This window comes from Lytechinus variegatus, chromosome 2 (assembly GCF_018143015.1).
Source record: "Lytechinus variegatus isolate NC3 chromosome 2, Lvar_3.0, whole genome shotgun sequence".
Lineage (NCBI taxonomy): Eukaryota > Metazoa > Echinodermata > Echinoidea > Temnopleuroida > Toxopneustidae > Lytechinus > Lytechinus variegatus.
Genome location: NC_054741.1, coordinates 75,851,835 through 75,869,542, shown reverse-complemented (window position 1 = coordinate 75,869,542; position 17,708 = coordinate 75,851,835). Strand labels below are relative to the sequence as shown.

Here is a 17,708-nt window from a genome sequence, read left to right as displayed (position 1 = left end):
GCCCCCGGCCAAAAAAGTGGTAGGGGTGTGCCGCGGGCGAGGCAAAAAACGGGGGCCTTGGAGCGGGCTTATTGTAAAAAGGAGGGTCCTCGGAACAGGTTTCGGAACTACAATTTTGTGAAATTGGGGGTCCTTGGAACAGATCGCCAGCGTGTGAGTACGTGCGTATGCACCCCTATGGAACGGGCATGTGTGCATGATGCAGCAAGCGCGGCCTCCGCCGGGTGCACTCGGGCAGACGATGGTCGGACAGCGCTCGGCAACCGCTTTTCACCGAAATTGCAGCAGTTCAATGCGACCGGAACGGCGTAACGAAAAATATGCGAAGCTTTGCCTTTGGAGAGGATTTCTTTCTTTATTTCTCGATAAGGACAAAATGCTAAAATTGCTATGCCTTGGAGCCGCTTTCTTTGTTTTTTTTTCTCAAGACAAAAATGCTATGCCTTGGAACGGAAATTTGAGTGTAAAAATGGGTGTCCCCTCCGCGGCACATACCCACTATGACTATGCATTATATACTGAGTGCCCCCCCCCCCCCCGGGGGTTAGCCACCCCCCTAAAAGTTTAACTGAAGGATTATATCCCCTCCCCAAATAATGTTTACGCCCCCCAATTAACCAAGGCCACGATTTATGCCACCGGAAATTCATAAAAATTTATAAACTACTAGTAAGTTACAAGTATTCAGAGTCAGATGGCTGATATGGATGCTGGCAACGGCATGTATGACTTTTAGTTTTAAGTTCTAGGGAGAAAGCAACTAACATAGTTATGAATATATGGGACTACAAATGAAACTTTTGCTGGATAGGCCGCTGCTTCCTCACCCTTGCTCAGTTCTGATGGTTTCAGCTCCAAGACATCAGCAGCAGAACTAAATCCCGCATTGTTCAGCTTCAGTCTGAAGGAAGGAGGTATAGGAAAGCTATTTATGTCACGCTGCATCGTGAGGTAAATTGTAAAAACAGGATGTCAAATTGGATTCCCCGCGCACGTTTACACCGTCGACAGTCGCGTGATGATTGCGCCGGGCAGACAGGGTGCAGTGGGTGGTGGCGCGGCCGGACGGTCTGTCCGTCCGTGGCTATGGCGCCCTGGCCTGGTTGGAATGCTGCTGAAGCTTGACTTGAGCTTGGCCTCCGGGCTTGGCCTGGAATGAATGGAGTCGAGTTTGAGGTAGACTAATATAAAATAGGTCGTTGCCGTTTTCTTTTCGGGATATGCTCCACTGAGCTGGGACTTCATCAGGCTCCACTCTGTCAAAAAAAAAAGAAGAAAATGTTTTAAAAAACTCCTCTGCTCTGCAACATATACTGACATGACAGTCATCAGTCTATAACGTTAAAGCTAATCGCACTAACGACATTGTTGCAACGCATTTAGATGTGAGTGGAGCTGAGGCGATGACGGTCAACGTTAAGTAATTCTGGATTAGGCGGCGCCTTTAATAAAAGTAAAAAATACTCCAAAAAAAAGAAAGAATTTACAAGAATTAAACCATTGAGGTTACCATTGGTTATCGACTTTGGTAAGGACCAAAATCCAATTGAAACCAGTTGGATTTCCAACTGGTTTCAATTGGTTTCAACTGGTTTCAATTGGTTTTAACTGGAATTTAACAATTTCCAGTTGAAACCAGTTGGGCAACTGGAAATCCTAACTGGAACCAGTTGGGTAACTGGATATATGACTTCCAACTGGAAATGATTTCTAACTGGATCCAGTTGGGTAACTGGAAATCCTAATTGGAGCTAGTTGGGTAACTGGAAATCCTAACTGGATCCAGTTGGGTAACTGGAAATGATTTCCAATTGGTTTCCAATTGGAAATTTTCCAGTTACCCAACTGGATCCAATTGAAACCAGTTCATTTGCATATTTCTGCCAGTGTGCACAGATTATGTTTTATGAGATTCATCGTAATTTACAATGTATCTATTTAATTTTTTTCAATTTTGAAGTGCCACACTTTTTTCAGATAAGTGTTTAGAATACTTAGCAGTGAAAGCCATGTTCATAGATTATAATTAAAACAGATTCAAAGATAAGTACACCACTAACTGTTACCAAAGTACATCAAATAAAAATACATATATTTGAAGATCTCCCCTACAATTATACACATATGAAAGTCTGTATTTTATCAATGCCCTTTACATTGGTATTTATAGACAAATAACACTGCATCTGTGTTGGCTTGAGCAATAGTTAGTGCAAATGCTAATTAATTTGTAACTAATTAAGTTCATTCCAACTGGAAGTTCCAATTGGATCCAGTTGGAAACCAATTGGTTTCAACTGGTTCCAATTGAAACCAGTTGGCTTCAATTGGTTTCAATAGGGAAATTGGAACAACTGGAACCAATTGAAACCAATTTATTTCACAAAGCGAAACTGACATATTGTAATTTGTATGTATGTGAGAAGCCGAGATCAAGTGGAAATCAAAATCCAGTTAAAACCAATTAGAGCAAAACCAACTGGAACCAATTGGCAACTGCATGGTTTTCAATTGGAACCAGTTGTTCCAATTTCCCTATTGAAACCAGTTGGCCAACTGGTTTCAATTGGTTTTGCTCTAATTGGTTTTAACTGGATTTTGATTTCCACTTGATCTCGGCTTCTTGCATACATACGAATTACAATATGTCAGTTTCGCTTTGTGAAATAAATATGATAAGCAGTTCGATACGGAGAACTTTGGACAATTCAAATTTATGGCGGCAGCTAAATTAAGAATAAGGTAGTGCAGATACGAGTACAATTTTACAGTCAGACTGCAGGTCCCAAGAAACTGGCTTCTTTCATCCAAGTGATATTCATGACTTGAGATGTTTTGCATATTTGATGCGGACCACAACACCTCTTTTCATTCGGTCATTGCTGCTTTAATTGTGCATCAAATTTCATGAATTTGGTACCATTGTAATCTTTCTTTCAGGTCATGTTTGGATTTATTCAAAGATTTTGTAATAAAGGTTAAAATTTTGATCTAAAATATGCTACAAAATAAATATTTTCACCTGACAAAAGGTGGTATTTTCACACTTTATTTTTGTTTGAGCTCATATGATTTTTATATCATGATAAGCCGAATATGTATGCTTAATTTGAAATGATATAGGTTTCAAAATAAAAATTGGTTTATTCGGGTCAAGATCACACTTTTCATTTGCCAAGTACATCATAAAGCAGTTTGAAAACAAGAATAATGCACTCTGATTGGTCAAAGAGACCACACAATGGCAAATTCCAACGGTTCCAGTGCCTGGGTTCATGGGAAGGTCACACTTCCCATGTGGTAATATCCTCAAATACCCCGCGCCTGTTGTTCTGTGAACCTTATCCAGCCAATCAGAACTCTTGATTTCATGCAAGTACAAAATTTCAGAAATCTCGTCTTGTACCTTGGTGGGAAAAGTGTGATCTTGACCCGATTAAAAGGTGCCGCATATCAAGAGTGGCATTGTGAGAAAGTGCAGAAGTTCAGCTTTATGGTGATATAGATATCATTGAGGCTCAAAATAAAAAGTTTTGCACAATTTGCAAAAGAACACAGAGGAAGGAAATTCAGTTTTGAGACACATTTTCAGGCGAGAAATTTACTTATTTGTCAAAATATTATATACAAAATAAATGACCAGTATGAAAGAGAAAATTTTACTCTATCTGATGGTGCAATAATATTTCATTTAACTTGAGGTTAAAACAGGGAAATTCTTAGAGAAACGAAATCTCACGAATCACGAGATTTTGCTAGGAGGATTCAGCCACAAGATGATTTGGATGAATCTGGCCTTTTTGCTCATTAGCATAGGGACCTGCGGTCTGACTGTTTATTGATTAAGCCCTAGATTTGATCCCTAACAGAGTCTAGTATGCTTGGAATTTTGATGAGTTTGAAGGTAGCAAGCACTTTTGTGTAGATTTACAAATAACTTTTACCCCTGTAAAACCAAGGATAAACAGTAAAACTTACATTCAGTTGTTAGATGGGTGGGCCGTAACTTGAAGTTTTTAAACATATTTTTAAATTTCTCCTTCACAGCCCAGATGCGGCAGCCAGCTATCTACGTACTCGTACACAGTGTGAGGGACATTAGACCCCATTGCCCCCCCAAGCCTTTAGGGGATTTCTTATTTTTTCTACATCTAACGTTAATAAGTAGATCGAACTTAACTTCCATTGATAGTGGATAACTTTCATGTCCATGTCTCGCTCAGCTAAGAAATACCAATGAAAAAGGATGCAACTCTGTCTTTACTGTATAGTCATGGTAGCTTGTGCAGTAGATCTAGTTACAGGTAGTCCTGAGTTAACGTTTGTATGTGTTATGGACGAGTTCAGAACTTAGCAATTTGTGCATGTATATATATTTGGCTGCAGGTTTGGATGAATTTCAATAATATGTACTTTAAAAGCTAAGATTTTGATGAGATGCTGAGATTGCACACTGGAATTCAGTGGTAAGAGGTTGTGTAATAAACCGGGGGGGGGGGGGGGGCACTTCCATTCACGAGTGGATACCATGCGCGACCATGGGGTCTCGAAAAGCATCCTAAACACGTAATTTCCATATTCTGAAAATGCACCCCTTAACAAGTATCTTTAGGCATGTGAAACCCTACCCTTAACAAGTATTGGAAACAAAACGAAACTCTTGGCAAATATTCCCTGAAATAAACCCCTAAACAAGTACAGGAATGTTTTATTGTTACGGGTCCTTCGGTCGTCGGCTTTAACTTATTTGGTTTAGTACGACCCCAGCTTCTACACCTCGCGCAAATCGGACTCTAAACACAAAGTGTTGGGGCAAAATGGACATCCTTTATAAAACATTTAAATTTTGTTTTAACATCCCGCAAATTCGACCCTAAACACGTAATTTTCCTAGCGAAATAGATACCCTTTTTTCATTATTTTTGTGTTTTTGACACCCTTATCATGTTACGTACGTAATGTGCCCTATCGTGAAAAAGACATCCTTTTTACGTGTTTTATGGGTCGCGCATGGTATCCATGCACTCGTCACTGTAAGTGCCCCCCCCCCCCCCCCGGGTAATAACACTAAGTAATGATAGCTGACAGGTATTCTTATAACTTTTTCCAAACAAAATGATATTATATTTCTTATTAGTAGTCTATTTTTTTCCTCCAGATTATTGACCTTTTTTCTAAGTTCGATCTACTTTACTTGACTATTTACAACTTGAAGAATTTCACTCATTGTTCCATGGATTGTTTTGACTTAATTTCAATAGTGAGCAAATTTCAGCAGTTGTTTGTTTTAGAAATCAATCTTGTTTATTGTTAAAGGAAACTTTCTCTACCTAGAGAAGAAAGTGAGATACTGCTATTCTGCAATCTGATGAGTGCAAGTTCTAAATCACAATGGCAGAGTTTGGAGCTCATCTTACTTCAGCAACCACTGACAATCGACCATCATTCTTTGAGGTTCTTGCCCAAGAGAGCCTGATGGTTACTTTGAGACCTGCTTTGTCTTATTTCTTAAAGGTAGGTCAAGAGGGACTCTTCATGAAAACATCATTTTAAAGAATTCAACAGCATCCTCGAATATTGTTCTACTACTGCACAATATTGTTGGCTCTCAAAGAACTTAGACTTTGGACACATTGCAAAGAAGCAATTTTCATTTTAAAATCAATCATTACTGGTAGTCTTATTTACAAATTTGCAATTGATTACCTTTTAGCTCATCAGGCCAGATGAGCTTATGCCGTGGCATGGCGTCCGTCGTCCGTCCACAATTTCAAAATGCTGCTTCTTCGTCATTTCAAGTCTGATATCAATTCTGATGGCAGTAGGTGGGGATTCAAAACTCATTAAAAATGCCAATGCACATTTCCAAAATTCACAAAAATGCTTCTCCTTTATTTGTTGACCGATTTTTTTTTTTTTTTTGCTTCCTTCTAATAGAGATTCATGAGGTTCACAATACTTGTATTCAGAATTTTGGCTACAAAATTTTTATGCTAATTTATGCGTATACGTATATTTAAAAATTCTCATAAAATGCATGAACTTCTTTATTTGTTGACCAATTTCGATTTTTTCCCATCTGGTAAAGGTGCATGAGGTTTACCAAACTTATATAGAATTTTGAAATTTTGACTAGAAAATTATGCTAACTTATGTGAAATTTATTCATAATCACATAAAAATGCTTTTTCTTCTTTATTTGTTACCAATTTCAATTTTTTTTCATCCATTTGCCTGGTAGAGCTACATGAGGGTCACCAAACTTCCACACAGAATTTTGAAATTTTGACTAGAAAATATTTATGTTAATTTATGCAAAATTTATTCATAAATCACGAAAAATGCCTTTTCTCCTTCATTTGTTGATCAATTTCAATTTTGTTTGCTTTATATGATAGCTCTAGGTGGGAATACAAAATTTCTACACAGAATTTTGAAACTCATTGGATATGCTACTTAATATGCATATTTTTCAAAACTCACAAAAAATGATGCTTATTTATTTGTTGAGTGATATCTTTTTGTTCCATTTGAGAGCGACATGAGGTTCACCAAGGTTCTACGCAGAATTAAGAAATTCTAACTAGAAAGTTATTTATGTTAATTTATACAAATTTTATTCATAAATCACAAAAAAGTCCTTCTCTTTTATTTTTTCATCAATTTCACTTCTGTTTCCTCAATTAATGTCTTCAATATAATTCACTACAGTGTCACAGTGGGCTAAAATTAAAAATTGTGTTGCATTTTTTTTTGCAAGATGCCGGATGAGTTCCACACCATTGATTTGCTAGTTTGCTCTTGCAACAGGAAATGAAGACTCATTTTCTAAAGTTTATGGAGTGATATATCAAATGAAAATGTTCAATTTCAATAAAAAAACTAATATTGCAATCTAAAATTTGTTTGATTTGCTAGGTTTTAATGACTTTGCTCTAAGGTGTTTTAGGAATTTTCTCCCAAAAATAAAAGGAGTGTTTTATTCACATTCAAGTGTTATAATAGACAACAGATTGAATATTGTATTGTAACTGAATGGATTATTGTTGTACAATGTAAATATGTTAGAGTTTTTTTTTTACTTTACCAGGTACTTGCCGAGAATCACCCTGCTCAGTTTGGAAGACTACATCGATGGTCTGATGAAGTATACTCCACCCTTGATCTTATACTACAGCATCACTTTCTCACCAACACTAGTAAGCAAATTTAAAAGTCAGAGACTTCATGAAGGTTAAATTATAATCTGCAACAATCAACATTGTGAAAAGCACTGGAATTTAACTGTAATAGCTGTAATAACTGTGTTGTACAGCAATGATCCAAGCATAATTCTTAATTAGTGTTCCCTGGGCATTGTTGTCCAGAAAAGTGAGATGACTTTGTTATGCAAAGACCCTGTCACATCCTCCTATGCAAGCCTTGCGAGTGAATTGCAGGTGATTGCCCGCAACTCTCCTGCAACAAAGTTGTGAGCATGTTCAAAACTTTTCTGCATGCGCTTCTGCTGGCAACTGCTTGAGAGATGCCTGCAAGATACTGTCAATGCGGGCGATCTGCAGGTAGCAAAATACTCATCGGTAACTCACCCGCAAGGATTGCACAGAGAACATTGTGACAAGTTGGTTAAAGTAATTTGTTTAATTTTGAGCTTTAGCTTGTCTCATTTGTTTCGCTTGGGGTTTCGGCATATCCAGAATTTCATGAAATTGGGGTTTGTGTGTGTGTGGGGGGGAGAAATGTTTATAAGAAAGATATTCCTGCTCCCACCCAACAGGAACACTGCTCATGATATATATTTCTTCTCATTATCCTCCCTTTATAATAAAGCTCTTCTTCTTCTCATGCAGGTGCATCCTTTGCAGAAAATTTTTACAGCCTGAAGCGAGTTCCCCTCAGTTCAACCTCTGTTGACTCTACAATATCACATGGTCTCCCAAAGAAAGAACATTTGCTGTCATTAGCACTGCTTGTGAGTAATGTATAGTCCCATCATGTTTTCATGAAACCTGTCTATTAAAACCAGGGCTCCGTAACACAAAGGTTTGGGATCAATCGCTAAATACCAATGACTAATCAAGATCATCGTTGCATGCGCACTCTGTTTAAAATACTGACCGGGAGCCAATCAGTGCAGTTCTTTCATATTTGCAATTCATCGCAAACTGTGTGTTCCGGAGCCCAGGAGGGTGTTTCACAAAGAGTTATTAAATTCTGATTAAGATCATGCTTAAAGTGCAAACGTCGTATGATATTATTAAAAACACAATCTTCTTCACACAGATCTCATGAGGATAATCTGACTAATGCGGTGATTGATTAAATAATACATATAAATGGGAAATTAAGTGCAAGTTTTTAGTCAGATATACATATATTTATTAGTGTACTACCATACCATTAGGAATTGATTCTGGATGCATGGTCTTTTTTGTCTCATATCCTACTGTGCAGGGGTACCCATATGATCTACCTGCTGGGTGCCCTTAGGCACAGTGTATGGCAAACCCTCAATGTTTGTTGCATTTAATAACTTTCATTTCTTCTAAAAAGTTCAGGTGGGCAGAAAATGTTTTCTTTTTCATTTCGAAAAGAAGAAAAATTCTCAACTTGCAACAAACTGTATTCATCCGTTTAAAATCCAATATTACCCCCTTTTCCCCCTAGGTTGTGATTCCATATATTAAGCTGAAACTTGATGCAAAATTTCATAAGTGGACTGATGAATCTCTGGATGCGAGTGATAGAGGGCGGCAAAGCATTAAGAGATATAAGAAAATCTTTCTTGCTGTGTATCCATATCTACATCTTTCTTGGGAAGTAAGTCTTATTTTCTGTTAATTGTATGTGGGGTGATGTGTCTGTGATTTTGATTTTTTGTATGGATAATTTTTCTCATAGCCAAATAGACCCAATTATTTCAGAAGATTACAATACTTCACTTTTCAACTTGCAAGTCCTTATCTTTACTCCACCCCACCAATTTATATCCCCCTTGTTCAGTTTTCAGCCAAACCTCACTATTTTAGTGTCCTTAGTGGAAGGGATACAGTGTGAGATGATTTTGTTTTAGTTCTTGATGAGGAAGATATCAGTTCAAAATCCAGATGGGGTGCCACATGTTGAGAAAAATATCTACCATCTGTTCTGAAATGCTTTAGTGTCCAGCAGCATCATTTTGTTTTGAAATATTTTACACTCTTTTATTCTGATTAAAACAGAATTGTGGACTTTAAATATCACTTGTGAAAAAAAATGGGTTGCATCCCTTGCTCCTGAAACTGTTTATTTTAGTGTTTGGAGGTTTCCTTTTAAGTTAATTTGTATTATAGTAATTGACTATGTATAAAATGGGAAATTTATTTGTGTGAAATAAAGAGCAAATGTTTCTTATCAATTGCTGAAGTATACTAATTATATGAATAATTTGCATATTTTTGGCATTTAGGGACTGCTATATTAATAATATGCACTAAGCAACTAACATTCACTACTGTTATTTTTGTGTTACATCTCTCACAGTCCTCTATTCTAGTCTATCAACTCCGATATCTGTTCAGACAGTCACATGTCCATTCTCCATTCCTTAAACTTGCAGGTAACATACAATGTTTATTTTGTCTCCTACTCTATTTGTTAAATTATGTAAATCTACTCCAGTAAATCTCACACTGGTATAATTAGTGATTTGAGCAAAAAATGAAGTTTTATATGATTTGATGGCTTGTCATTATCAGTTTTATTTCTTCTACAGTCCATCCCAGAAAAAAAGGAAACCGTAATTCAGTGTATTCTGTAACTATTTCCTATGTTGATCTTAAGTTTACTTCATGAGATGTACATCAATGAAAATATATGTTCGCCTCCTCTTTCATTTGAAACCCATCTCAACGTTCAGAATGTATACATGACTGAGTTAGAACAATGTAAAGTGGTACTACTAAATTTTCATTTGCACAAACGATTTTAAATGGGTTTTTCTGGCTTTTACTGCTATCTATTGGAAAACCAAGTTCATAATGTATATCCATTTCTCATCTTTCATATGTGCATAAAATATGATTGAAGAATAGTCGAGAAAAAGTTGCGTGAAAACGTGCTTGATTTCTACCTATTGGACGAATCATTAAAAAAAAAAAAATCATTTCCAACAAAGCGGCAGACAATGGGCTACTGTTAAATGTGCAGTGAGTGTGATTTTGTGGTTTGCTTGAATGTTATGTTTGAATTCAAGTAATAAAAATTGCTTGAAATGATTAGACCAGGCAGGGGCAGTAAAATGTTGGATGGGGTGACCCGCTTAAAAGAAAACCTTCCGAGCCAAATGTGGCTTTCTCCTCTATGGTACTCTGGTAAAAAGTGATGTACCCTTTTCTGCTTCGCCCTGCCACTTGCAAACATGAAATGTAGTAACGATTCATTATTTATTTAGTTTGGCTTATTTAATTTATACTGCAGGGTAGGCCTGTTCAGTTCTTAAAACTGCTTTACAAAGGCGCCCTGCAGTTTAAAATACATGTCAAGAAATAACTATAAAATATATCATAAAAAAAAAAACTTTCAACATCAAAAATACAAAATACAAACTATTTAACATCAGAAACAATTAACACCAAAAATATAGAGTGGAAAGTGACAATTTAAACATACAAGTACATAGCATTGTAAATCAATGGAATATTATTTCGCTCTTTATCAATTCGTATGAAAGGCTTTGCGTAATTTTTTTAAAAACTAACAAGGAGGTACAGGCTTGTAAATTTGAAGGAATTGCATTAAATAATCTGGGTCCGAAATATGCGAAAGATTTTCTTTTATATTCAATTCTAGCTTTAGGAAGCTGAAGGGGGCATCGCAAAGAAAACCGTGTCCTGCATTTCACAGGCCGTTTACATACTAAAGGTTTTAAATAATTTGGAACTAAATTATTCATTATTTTATATACAAGAACACAATACTGATATTTTATACACTGATCTACTGATTGCCACTTCAGTGACTGCAACAAAGAAATTTGCGATGTATTATAATCTTTTTTCAAAAGCATCGTGGCATAATTATTTTGAAGTTTTTGTATCTTATCTAAATGTATTTTGGCAATGCTTCCCCAAGATGTACTACAGTAACTATTAAATGTAAGGTAAAATCATAGAAAAGTACAGCTTCTTCATGATATCAAAGGACAGTAAATGCTTAATCCGCCTTATACAACCTATTGCTTGAGATATTTTACAAACGATGTTAGTAATATTTTCACGCTAAGTTATGCCCGGATCGAGCATGACACCTAAGTATTAAATCTTTTTTACATTTTCTAGTTGTATGTTCCTGAATTTCACTGGCAAATAAGCACCCCTCAACTTTTTCTTTTGACAAAATACCATGGCTTTTGTTTTTGCGGGTGTAAATGCATATTATTTAAGTCTAACCAGTTACATATTGAATCAAAATCATCTTGCAAATACTTTTGTACCTCCTTAATTGATTCACCGTGATTAAAAATGGCGGTATCATCAGCATAAAGAGACATTTTAGAAAAAAAAAATGAAATGACTAATAGAAGTTTGAGATAAAAATTATGATTATTACCATTATAACATTGAATTCCCATAGCCATAGACTGCAGCCTGCAATTATTGATAGCCTTCTTTCCCCTGCTCGAACAGCATTCTGTGTTAGCCTATTGTCTGCTGCATTGTATGGGAAAACAAAATGCTTGTTTTCCAAAGATCCTTTGAATAGGTAGAAATGAAACGTTTTCAGGCAACATTTTTTCGATCTTGCTTCATTCGTATTTTGTGGAGCATTGTGGCCCAGTGGATTAGTCTCCTGACTTTGAAACAGAGGGTCGTGGGTTCGAATCCCAGCCATGGCGTAGTTTCCTTCAGCAAGAAATTTATTCACATTGTGCTGCACTCGACCCAGGTGAGGTGAATGGGTACCCGGTAGGATTTTTCCTTGAACGCTTTAGTGCCTATTAATATGGCGGCTCAGCTACAGCCGGGGTAATAATATGATACCAAGTATCAAAGCGCAGTTGAGTATATGCACGTAGTAACTGCGCTATATAAATGGACATATTATTTTACACATGAAGTCTTATATAGAAGGGGAAAAGATGGATATTCAAGTTACGAACACTGTTTTCTTGATAGATAGTAGTAGAAACCAGAAAAAGTCACTTGAAAATACAATTTGCTTGTGCAAATGAAAATTTTGTAGCTCCAATTTCTATTGTACTAACTTAGTCATGTGTGTGTAATGAACATTGAGATGGTCTCGAATGCAAGAAGAGAAGCATATCTTTCTATTCATGTATATTGCATGAAGTACCGGTAAATTTATAATAATGATTGAAAAAAATACACTTGATTAGTTTCCTATTTTGGAGGGATGCACTGTCTAATAATTTATTATAAAAGCACAATGATCTATGAAGTATAAATACATGAAAACATACTTTTTGAACAAAAATTAAGTGCATTATTCACTCTTTACTAGAGGGGTCTACAACAAAATTAGATCAGCTTTAGACAACGACCAGTCAAGTACCAGATCCAGATTCAAAGAATTTGTTTTCTACTCTCTGGTAGAGGCTATTGGTTGTTAAGGCTATAGACTGCAGGATTATATGATTACATGGGGCCTGTATTAAAAGAGTTGAGATTTGTTTGATGATCAGTCATGATTAATTATGAAAATCAAGGAATGCAAACATTTTGGCCTGTATTCTGAAGTCAGGTTTAACTTAAACTCAGGTTTAAAGTTGTGGTTTAAGTATGGACAGCCAATTGTTACATAATCACTAACAGTAGAGATATCACACTTTCAGCTCATTTGGCTCTCAAATCATTCATAATTGTGTATGGAGTATAAATAGATGATTGTCTTCACCATCGATGAATCAGGAAAGAGCACAGTAAACATAAGAAACATAAAAAAATATTTGATACTTTTGGCTTCCCATATTTAAACCACAACTTTAAACCTGAGTTTAAGTTAAACCTGACTTCAGAATACGGGCCATAGAATAGATATTTTGTATACGTTTTATACTTCATTGTTTTGATCGGAGACTGCACTCTTTATTTTAAAGGGATGTTCTGTATGTTTCCTGTTTGAAGAAGTATAACATTTATAGCCTTCCATTGTTGGGATTGGTTGAATCAGTCACAACTCTCTGCAAGTGTGGGCAATGAAAATGTATGCTCAAGGTGGATAGTTGTCACAACCAATATATATCTGCACTGCTTCAATTTTCTTTTGTTTCTTGAATGCAATCACCATCAATTATGTTGTTTATAGAGATTTAAGTCTGCAGAAAACAACTATCCACTAATCAGACGATCGCCTAAGTCAAAGATCATATGTGAGATTATGTAATCTTTGTGTTATTAATTTTTTAGATTAAATTTCATGAAAATTCCTAGGGTCCCATGAGGTATAAATTTTGATTGGAAGACCTACCCATACTTTCTTTCTTTATTGTATTTTTTTTCTTTTTACTTAGGGGTGAAATTACAATACTTATCCAAGGAAGATATGTTGTCATCAAGTGACTCCAGTGATGCAATTTTATTTGCAGATCTAAGGTAATTATTAAGAAAGGTTTAGTTATATTTATTCAGCCATGAGCATTATCATAATATGATATGATAATGAATATCTAGTCCAGATAAGTGTCCGGACTGAACCACAAGGTCCGGGGTTCAAATCCCACCACAGCACTAGCGTCCTTTGGCAAGGCGTTTATTTACATTTGCCACTCTCGACCCAGGTGTAGTAAATGGGTATTATATCTAAAGGGGCTATGAACATAAAAACACCATGGTGAATAATGAATACAATACATTAGTATATAAATAATCAGTCTTTTCAGGGAAAAATAGAGAAAGATAAAAGGATTAGACATGCCATGTGAAGATATAATGATAGAGTATGTCTGTTATATCTGATTGAATTCAAAGGAAAGACCATGACATTGTTAGCTTCATTCACATTTATCATTTGATATTTGGGGAAAACTTACATAATGATTGGTTACCATGCCAAATGAATAGGCAAGCTCTCAATTATTTTTTGCTTGTTAAGAAAGTTAGTATTTGCCAGCTACAATATATTCATGTAAACAACTTTTATGACATATTTTGAGTGATGGTGGATGTAGAATTTAATTTCTTTAAATTTCCATTTCCTTTCCTATTTTAGCAATGTCTTTGTCCAAGTCGTAAGGCCATATGAAATAAAATGACAGATGCGACATATTTTCTGATGAATTTGATGATTTTCATATTTTCTTTTCATCATTAACCGTGTTTCATTTACTCAGGGTTCTGTTGTGAACCATTGGGTCTTGTAAAATAAATGATAAGATAACCCTTGTCCAGTCTTATTGTTGTGTGCCTATAGATCCTCTGACTTCTAACTATAGCTGGAAGTCCGAATGTCTCATTGTTCAGTCTCTCTTATGACTTGGCCTGTGACAGAACCTCCCTGATGCATTCATGAAGCAGATCCTCTACCATAGAGCCACCTTGCATGATGGAGGTCACAATGATTCTGATAATAATAATGATACTTGATATTTATACCACAACTTACAATGAAATCTCTTGCACTGTCAAGGAGTTGCTAGAATGAGAAAAGGAAAACTGATCATATTTTGGAACCTGTTGATATAATGATACATGCAATGCATCACCAATCAGGAAAATTGAGAGGTTATCTATGGAAAAAATGTGCAATTTTTATAATTGCCCATTTAGATCAGGAAAAGAATATTCTTTGCTTCTATTCAAAAGCATGTTCCATAATTGAGTTATGTGACTGCATGTTGAAACTCTGTTTTGATGTTATAATTTCAATACTTTAAGACAATGCAAATCTATTGTAATATCTCCATTTTTTGTTTTCATGATTGTATTCTAGTTTGAAATCAAGATTACTGTACTACATGAAGAGACTGGTAGGAGGAGTTGCTATTGCTATCTCAAACGGTTTATCTATGGGTGTCTTCTTTCTTCAGTTTCTAGAATGGTGGTACATGAGTGAAGATCACCATTCTGCCTTAGCTGCTACTTCATTGCCTATTCCAGAGCCTCCCAAGGTGAATTATGAATAGAATGTTTGATTTGAATTTCTTTCGACTGGTGACAACATATGCTACTGCAACCTCTGTTCCGGTCGTAATATCTCAGTGGGCATAGGGTTAGAGTTAGGATTGTCATATATTTTGGTGGTCAGATTTTTCAGAATAATGTAAAGATTGGGATTAGGGTTTATTTAGTTGTGAACGTAAGGTTTTAGGTTTGTCTTACAATGCAGATTTACCATCAGAGCAATTGTCACCAGTGCAAATGTCATGGAACCTTTATGACCAACTGTAAACCTGTAAGATACAAAATATCTGCTATCATCGCTATATCCCCCCCTCCATTATTAATTTTCTCTGTAGAACCTTGAGTGTGGGTTCATAACAAAGTTCCCATACCCAGTCATTTTCATTTTTTAAAATCAAACTGAGGTTTTGAAATGAAATCTAGTAGATGAATTAAAAAGAGTTCCTATGTAAAGTTTCTGACAAATTTTGGGGCAACTTTTCTCAAAGCATCTTGTCAGTGACTTGTTCGCACTTAGCTAATTATATTCAAGGTTTCTGTAGTTTATGACAGTTATCAACAGTTTCTTTCAATGTACCTCAGATTGTGTAGATCAATTTATTGAACAGGCTGGGTACAAATCTGCAAAACTCATTTTTTATACCAACTTTATCATCTGTTGTTGTTTTTGTTTTACAGGAGCGTGATCCAGAATACTGTCAGATTCTCCTACCAAGGGATGTGACACTCTGCCCTCTTTGTCAGAAGAAACGAACCAATGATACTACTTTATTAACATCAGGGTAAATAAAGACTAAAATATGAAACAGTCGTGACTTAAATTGAATAATGTAATGGCGCCATCTATAGTGATTTAACGTAAAGTAAATGTTGAGCTGTAGTCATGCTGTCTTTAAACACCCAAGATAAGTTTTTATTTGAGTCTCCAAAATTGTATCTAATATCTATTTGTAGTACTTAAGATAGTATACTATCAACAAGCTCCATCACTTCAAGGAGTAAAGAAAATTAAATCTTTGATTATGTACAAAATATAGATCACATTTATTATAATTTTTTTATATTTCTGCAATCATACATTTTTTGTATAAATTAAATCCATGTAAAATTGGGAATATACAAAGCAGACTGTAAAAGATAGAAAAAAGTTATATGAAAAAAAAATGTTTATTGATGAATTTATTCACAATTTATTCGCAATTTCACATCTACTACCTGGCCATACTTGCAATTTATTTCTACCCTTATTTCTTACTGCAGCTATGTATTCTGCTACCCTTGTATCTACACTTACATCAAGAAACATCAGCGCTGTCCAGTGACCCGCTACCCTTCAGAACTCTGTCATCTCATCAAACTATACCCTCCTGATAGTTGAGACTGGGACCATAGATCTTCCACAAGGACAGCTAATCATATTTAGTTTGAAATAAAAAAAGAAATTTGATTAAGTGCTTTATTTTGTATTCATGTGCAATCTATTACTTGCAAAAATTTGAGATCAAATTGTTACTGAGATAAAGTAGTATATTTTTGTAATATTTCTGTGATTAATATTGTAACATTTTACAGTGTTTTCAAAGTTTGATTTGTGTAATGATTGTCTAATTAGAATAAGAACAGTATTATTTATTTTAATGTCATAAATCATAGAGATGATTTCGAGTTTGGTGATGTTGTTGGTTTTATGTCGATCTTTACACCAGCCACTGCTGTAAACTTGTGATTAGGATGGTGCTAGGACTTATATTACTACATCTTGAGGCGTCAATAATGTGATTATCATTCTACTCAACCACCATTTGATGGTGTAGCGAGGTAATAAGAAAGCCTGATACACAATCTCAACACTATTGTGTGCCGGCCAATGACTGCCATAGTAATATTCTTTACATCGATGATGCTTAATTGCTTTATAATATAGGCCCCTTCGGAAATCTTCATCCATAAGCTTCATTCCCATCTTGACCAAAAAAAACTGTCACAAGTATTCGTTCATTCCAAGAACCATCCCAGACTGGAACTCCCTCACACCCCCAACCATTGAAATCAAGAACATAGAAACCTTCAAGCGAAACGTACTTCAAATCTACACAAAACAAAGCAAAGACTTCAAAAGCATCTTCTCTCTCTGTGCCATTAACATCTGCATACTTCCTGCCTGGTTGGCTCCCATTGTGGGGCGTGCATAGAAGAAGAGGAATAAAATAACCGAATTTCAATAATCCCACTGCTCACCAACCATTTTGAAGCACTCATGCTCCACCCGTTTATCTGATAAACAAGTAGAACATAAATAATAAATGTGCAGCAGATAGACAAACAAAAAACTTGAAAATTCCTTTTTTGTCTGCTCAAATTATCCCATGTGCTGGGAAATACCTATGTACAACAAGCTTGCATTACTTGGAATGTTGTAATAGACACAAGTCTATAATTATCTACCTAAGTTATCCTAATATTTACTTTACAGTTCATAATTTGAAGCATTTTTGGTTTGGGGAAATTGCAATATTGTCTCAAAAGAATGCTTGAAGGGAGAATATTTTGTAATAGTTTTACAATATAATAAACCTCACTTGCACCTCA

General features: G+C 35.6%; 2 protein-coding genes across 3 annotated transcripts in view; one reads left to right on the top strand and one right to left on the bottom strand.

The window, feature by feature from the left end:
- LOC121409050 (DNA repair protein RAD51 homolog 3-like) overlaps positions 1-1,007 on the bottom strand; it is an 11,400-nt gene extending 10,393 nt beyond the window's left edge. The window contains exon 1 of the mRNA XM_041600839.1: positions 828-1,007. Coding sequence (XP_041456773.1) covers positions 828-945 — 118 coding nt within the window. The 5' untranslated portion in view covers positions 946-1,007. The remainder of the gene's footprint in view (positions 1-827) is intronic.
- Positions 866-17,708, top strand: LOC121409051 (peroxisome assembly protein 12-like). Of its 2 annotated transcripts, none has more exons than XM_041600842.1 (10): positions 866-951; positions 5,317-5,514; positions 7,091-7,199; positions 7,851-7,972; positions 8,668-8,820; positions 9,523-9,598; positions 13,511-13,592; positions 14,929-15,106; positions 15,798-15,901; positions 16,380-17,708. In XM_041600842.1, exons 2-10 carry the CDS (start codon positions 5,392-5,394, stop codon positions 16,495-16,497), a joined length of 1,065 nt encoding a protein of 354 aa, XP_041456776.1. In that variant the 5' UTR covers positions 866-951; positions 5,317-5,391; the 3' UTR covers positions 16,498-17,708. The 2 variants fall into 2 exon arrangements, with proteins under 2 accessions (XP_041456776.1, XP_041456774.1); XM_041600840.1 differs by lacking the exon at positions 866-951 and adding an exon at positions 1,089-1,176.